The following is a 6,458-nucleotide window of genomic DNA, read 5'->3' on the forward strand; positions in this document are numbered from 1 at the left end:
AATATTTTTTTTTTTTTAATTTCTTTTTTGTTAGCCAAATTGTTAGCCAAATAAAAAAAAAAAATTAATGCTATTTCGTTAAGCATTTCATGAAATGCAATCAAATTAAAGAATATTACTATATTTCCCTATTTCATTTTTGTATAAACGAAATAATTTTTTTTTTAAATTTCTTTTTTTGTGTAAAAGAAAAAAAAACTTTGTTTAGTTTATACAAAAATGAAATAGGGAAATATAGTAATATTCTTTAATTTGATTGCATTTCGTGAAATGCTTAACGAAATAGCATTAAATTTTTTTTTTATTATTTGGCTAACAATTTGGCTAACAAAAACGAAATTAAAAAAAAATAAAAATTTATCCTATTTCGTTGACTAACGAAATAGATAAAAAATATATAAATATTTTTTATCCTATTTCGTTTTTTATATATGAAAAACGAAATTAAAAAAAAAAAAAAAAACAAAATTGTTGCATTTCGTGAAATGTCCAACGAAATGCAACAATTTTTTTTTTTTTTTAATTTCTTTTTTCATATTAAAAACCAAAATTAAAAAAAAAAAAAATTGTTGCATTTCGTTGGACATTTCACGAAATGCAACAATTTTTTTTTTTTTTTTTAATTTCGTTTTTCATATATAAAAAACGAAATAGGATAAAAAATATTTATATATTTTTTATTAAAATATTTTTTTTTAATTTTGTTTTTGTTAGCCAAATTGTTAGCCAAATAAAAAAAAAAAAAATTTAATGCTATTAAGCATTTCATTTTAAATGCAATCAAATTAAAGAATATTACTATATTTCCCTATTTCATTTTTGTATAAACTAAACAAAGTTTTTTTTTCTTTTACACAAAAAAAGAAATTTAAAAAAAAAATTGTTTCGTTTATACAAAAATGAAATAGGGAAATATAGTAATATTCTTTAATTTGATTGCATTTCGTGAAATGCTTAACGAAATAGCATTAAATTTTTTTTTTTATTTATTTGGCTAACAAAAACGAAATTAAAAAAAAAAAAAATTTGTCCTATTTCGTTGGTAGTCCAACGAAATAGGCCAAAAATATTTTTATTTTTACTTTCGTTTTTTGTATAAACGAAATTAAAAAAAAAAAAAATTTAATGTATTTCGTTCAAAGATTTCCCAAATGCACCAAAATTAAAAAAAAAAAAAAAAAATTTTGACTGAAATAATTCGGGTATGAACAGTAAGATGCGGGTATTTCGTTGGTTATCCAACGAAATACCCATTTTGGTTTGAAAAAAAAAAAAGCATACCATTTTGGTTTTTTTGTGGCAAATTTATGCCATTTAGGCTCCGGACTCAATAATGCTTCTACTATATTAAAAGTGTATACAGAGAATGATACTATTAGAAATAACACTTTACTTTATATCAGCAACAGTTCAGATAAATAGTCATAATTACTTTCACAATTATAACACCAGACTAAGAAATCTTTCCTTCATTCCTTTTACTTTACTTTGATTCCCTTTTCATTTGTTTTCTTCTGTCTTTTCCAACTTTAGCTTTTCTTTTTTGCTCTCAGCACTCTTTAATTTCCCACCATTGCGAAAAAGGTAGGGCAGTCTTATGACAGAGAGGAAAATGATAAGAAGTTTCCCATAAAGTGAAAAGGGTGAAGTCTTGCTCTTTATTAAGCACTAGCATTCTCACTATATACACAAAGCTGAGAATTTGCCTGTTAGGCTTTACCAATATTCTTCAACAATGTCTTACGCTTGGTCTTCCAAAGTTTGCAAGTAAGATGTCTTTTTGAGTTTTAAAGGTGAAGATACACGTAGAACCTTTGTGAGTCATCTTTATAATGCTCTAGAACATAGAGGTATCCATGCTTTCAAAGAGGATGAGCGGTTGGAAAGGGGAAAATCAATTTCTGGTGAACTTTTAAAAGCCATAGAAGAGGCCAGATTCGCAATCACGATATTTTCAAAAAGCTATGCATCCTGAAGATGGTGCGTAGAGAAGCTTGCACACATCATAAAGTGCAAAAATGAACTGGAACAGATTGTGATTCCTGTCTTCTATGATGTGAGTCCATTAGATGTGCGCCATCAAAATTCCCCTTTCGCTGAGTCATTTTCCCAATATGAGGAAAAATGCAAAGATGATATGGAGAAGGTTCAAAGATGGAGGGATGCATTTGCGGAAGCTGGGAAAATATCAGGGTGTCATTTACAAAATTTCAAGTAAGAATTTTTTTCTTCGGTTTCTCGTTATCAAGAGGAAAAAGGACCAACTTCTTAGCTACATTTCCACACAATTGTCATCTGGACTTTCACCAAAAAAGGAACAATGATCTAGGACAACAGAGATGTATATGATAGTCAGTTTACTTATAATTATAATAATATAACAACAGTAATGGGCAGACCATGAGTATGTGCTTGTTTGATGATGTAATTAGATCTAAAAATGTATAAGTGTTATAATATATATTTATTTAAACTACTTTGTGACACCAGAAAAAGCAACTACCTTGTGACATTATTATGTGTTTCTTTTAGACATTATCTGTGACAACTCTTTCTTTTATTTTCCATTTAATTTACTCTGAGATTCTTTTCACTGTAATGTAAGGATGAGGCAGATTGCATCAAGAATCTAGTTGATGACATATTTCCTGAGTCGCTTCAAGTTATTTCACACTTTCCGGAAAGCTTGGTGGGTATGAAATCTCAGTTTGAGAAAGTAGCCTCATTATTAGACATGGAATCAAATGATGTCCTCTCTATTGCGATTTGAGGTATGGGTGGCATCGGCAAGACAGAAATTGCAAGTGTTCTATATCAAAGATACCGTCATCGATTTGAAGCTGATTGTTTTCTTGGTGGTGTTGGAACTTTGTATCTAAAAAATGGACTAACATGGCTAGCAGAAGTTGTCATTTGCAAGCTCTTGGGTAAAAATATGACTCTAATTAGTGAACACGAAGGGGTGATTATTTATAAGAATATGCTTCGCCGGAAGAAAGTTTTGTTCATTCTCGATGATATAAACCATCGAAAAGAATTAGAATTTTTAGTTGGAGGGACAAAGTGGTTTGGTAGGGGTAGCAGAATTATTTTAATAGCAAGAGACAAGCACCTGTTGATTAGTCATGTAGGGGATAACGTGTATGAAGTCCAACTATTACCTGAGGATGAACCTCTTGAATTGTTCAGTAGGCACGCTTTTAAAGAAAAATCACCAAAGAAAGATTTTATGGAACTATCAAGACAAGTGGTGGAGTATGCTGGTGGACTCCCTCTAGCTCTTAAAGTTTTAGGTTATTCTTTTTACAAACGAGACAAAGAGCAGTGGAGAGACATAATTGATCGGTTGAAGAGAATTCCTCACAATGATATTCTAGGAAAGCTTAGGCTTAGTTTTGATGGACTGGACAGAGGTGAAAAGGAAATATTTCTATATTTTACATTTCTATATATCGCATGCTTGAGTAGAAATGATATTGAACTTTATATGGAACTAGTACTTGAAAGTCGTGGTTTTCAATTGATAGGAGTAGTTTACCTTATCAAAAAATCTTTGTTATCCATCGACATAAATAATAGAACCGTGATGCATGATATGATAAGAGAAATGGGTGAAACTATCATACGGGAAGAGTACGGTAACAGCAGAATATGGCTTCCCGAGGAGGTTCGTGACCTTTTCAAAGGGAAGTTGGTAAGCAATACTTAATGTAATTAATAATTTCATTAGCTCTTAGTATTATGACTTAGTTCTGTTAATCTTTTTGGTTTCATTTTTATTCCTTAGAAATTAAATATCTGTTGCATTCTTTACAGATAACAGAAAAGGTGGAAAGCCTATGTATCCCAAAAGAATACGATTTTGAAGATGATCCTGTCAATTATTGCAATAATTTCAAGAGGATGAAAAGCTTACAAGTACTCATAATTGGTGATAGAGCTTTTAGCTAGGACTGCGGTATCACTTATCTTCCTTCCAGCTTGCGGTTTATTGAGTAGCAGGGGTATCCTTCAAGTTCATTGCCAGATAGATTTGAACCATCCCAGCTCATTGTGCTTCATTTATATAAAAGTCAGCTTGTTGAACTCTGGCCAATATAAAAGGTATGGTGCTGTGCTTTATTCTATCTCTCCAACACATCAATATTCCCTTTTTTTATTTCCTAGTTTAATTCACATTATCTATTTAACTTACATTTGAAATGCTCCGAACATCGACCAGCTCTCACATTAGGGCTTACTTTTAATGCTGTAGCAGGGGTATTTTAGTGAATCAAAAACTGGGTACAATGTTGTAGACATGTAGTAGGTTAGCAAGATACAATTTGTGTTAAGACAATTGTTTGCTTTAAAATAATACTCCCTCTGTTCCAATTTGTTTGAACCTATTTCCTTTTTAGTCCGTGCCAAAATGAATGACCTCTTTCCTAATTTGGAAACAAATTCACTTTATGAATGATTTAGCACACACAAATTTTCAAGGCTTATTTTGAACCACAAGTTTCAAAAATCTTCCCTCTTTCTTAAATGTCGTGCCCAGTCAAATGGGTTCATATAAATTGAAACGGAGGGAGTATTTTATAGCAATATCCATATCAGCTACATATTTAATGAGCAGATTCGAAAGGCAAAACTTTTCCTACTCTCTTAATTTAAATGTAGTTTTCATCGGAGAATCATTATGTTTTATATTTTGTATGAAAACAGAAATTGAGCTACTTGAAGCATTTGGATCTCTGATTCAGCCTTGGGTTAACAGAAACCCCTAACTTTGGTGATATGCCGAACTTGGAGACACTAAATTTATGGGGGTGTGAGAATTTGGAAGAGGTCCATCCCTCTCTTGGACATTGCAAAATTCTTACTTCTTTGATTTTGACGGGTTGTGTCAAACTTAAGAAGCTTCTAAAATTTGTTTCCATGAGATCTCTTGAGACTCTCAACCTTGACCATGCACAAGTTTATTAAAATTTCCAAAACTCTATGGATATATGCGGCACTTATCAACACTGAAGGTAGGATCCCCTTGGATAAGAAGCTTACCCTCGTCTCTCAGCAGCCTGAGCCATTTGTATCTGGAAGAATGTGAAGTTCTTGAAAGTATCTCGGATCTCACTATTCAAAATCTTAGAGTCCTGGAGATTTTCCTTTGCAATAAACTTGTAACGCTGCCAAACAGCCTCGTTGAATCAGAGCAATTGGAGTAATTTAATATTGGTCATTAGTTCTTGATTGGTAGAGTTCCTCATATCTATTGGAGTTCAAAAGAAGCTTCATTATTTAAGCTTATACCAATTTGATAACTTAAAGAAGCTTCCAATCTCTATTCAGATGGAATCCCTTGTAGAACTCGAGATATCTAATTGCCTAAAATTAGATATATTTCCAGAAATTAATGGAGATATGCGTCGCTGGGAAGACTGCTCCTAAGATCTACTGGGATTAGAGAACTGCCTTCGTCCATTGGGAATCTGAGTGGCCTCATTGAGCTCTATTTGGAAGGTTGTGAAGATCTTGTAAGTCTACCGAACAGCAACTATAATTTGATGAATCTTCAAAATCTTTTCATCTGCAGATGCAAAAAGCTAGAGAAGCTTCCAGAAAACATTGGTGATCTGCAAGAGTTAGAGACACTTGATGCAAGTGAAACTGCAATGTCCCAACCACCTCCCTCCATCACCAAGCTCGGAAAACTGAGGGATTTAAGATTCTGACATGTTTTACACCATCTGCAGCATTCCTCAACTTCTGTTTTCCGTTAACTATCAGCTGTATCCTACTTAAATCATCTTCATCTTAGTAATCTCAATATCTTGGGTGTAGTTCTTGAGGATTTAGGATCTTTGCAGTATTTAAAACATTTGGATGTTAGTGGAAGCAATATTTCTTGTACTTGCATAAAATCACTTAGCGCCTGTTTTCAAGTAAAACAAGTTGATCATAGTGGAACACCTTGCTTAAAGGGAGATTGGATGTAGGTCTTGCTGAACCAGTATAAAAATCTGAGTTTGAACAGCTCACTTTCTCTATTTATTGTTTATTCTCTTAGTTATGCTTGTGAACTGCTACTTATTTCTAAAACTAAGGATTGCTAGAATCAAGTTTTCAACTTCAACGCTCAAGTTTTACAGCTCAAATTAAGGTTGAAAAATAAGGACACACTCAATATACCCCTCTTGTGTTTTATCACTACAATCAGATTCCTCCCACAAAATATGCATATCTTATGCCAAGTTTCCGCTTGCTATAAACTATGACAGGCCAGTCTGTTCCAACCAATTTGGGACTTTAACCCTCTCTAACACCCACCGCACGTCTAGATCACCAATTGGAGCATGGACAACATAACACGGTGTCCAAATAGGACGTACCTGACTCTGATGCCACGTGAATATATGACTTTTGAGCCTAACTCTAGCTCACGAGGTGAGAATTGCCCAAGTCCATATAAGCAGGTC

General features: G+C 32.8%; 1 protein-coding gene across 7 annotated transcripts; it reads left to right on the plus strand.

The window, feature by feature from the left end:
- The first annotated feature begins 1,536 nt into the window (after positions 1-1,536).
- Positions 1,537-6,046, plus strand: LOC132050233 (disease resistance protein Roq1-like). Of its 7 annotated transcripts, XM_059441381.1 has the most exons (5): positions 1,538-2,214; positions 2,606-3,694; positions 3,817-4,367; positions 4,585-5,203; positions 5,332-6,046. In XM_059441381.1, the coding sequence occupies exons 2-3, from the start codon at positions 2,774-2,776 to the stop codon at positions 3,949-3,951; spliced, it is 1,056 nt and encodes a 351-aa protein (XP_059297364.1). In that variant the 5' UTR covers positions 1,538-2,214; positions 2,606-2,773; the 3' UTR covers positions 3,952-4,367; positions 4,585-5,203; positions 5,332-6,046. The 7 variants fall into 7 exon arrangements, 4 of the variants coding, with proteins under 4 accessions (XP_059297365.1, XP_059297364.1, XP_059297363.1 ...); XM_059441382.1 differs by having other exon boundaries at positions 1,537-2,214; positions 3,817-4,104; positions 4,760-6,046; XM_059441380.1 differs by having other exon boundaries at positions 4,585-6,046.
- The last annotated feature ends 412 nt before the right edge of the window (positions 6,047-6,458 follow it).

The sequence above is a fragment of the Lycium ferocissimum genome, chromosome 3 (genome assembly GCF_029784015.1).
Source record: "Lycium ferocissimum isolate CSIRO_LF1 chromosome 3, AGI_CSIRO_Lferr_CH_V1, whole genome shotgun sequence".
NCBI classification, from domain to species: domain Eukaryota; kingdom Viridiplantae; phylum Streptophyta; class Magnoliopsida; order Solanales; family Solanaceae; genus Lycium; species Lycium ferocissimum.

Excerpts from the sequence above, each read along its gene's own strand:
- LOC132050233 (XM_059441382.1), top strand. The coding sequence starts at position 2,774 with ATGGGTGGCATCGGCAAGACAGAAATTGCAAGTGTTCTATATCAAAGA. Across the intron at positions 3,695-3,816 it reads ACCTTTTCAAAGGGAAGTTG|ATAACAGAAAAGGTGGAAAG; the intron begins GTAAGCAATACT and ends CATTCTTTACAG.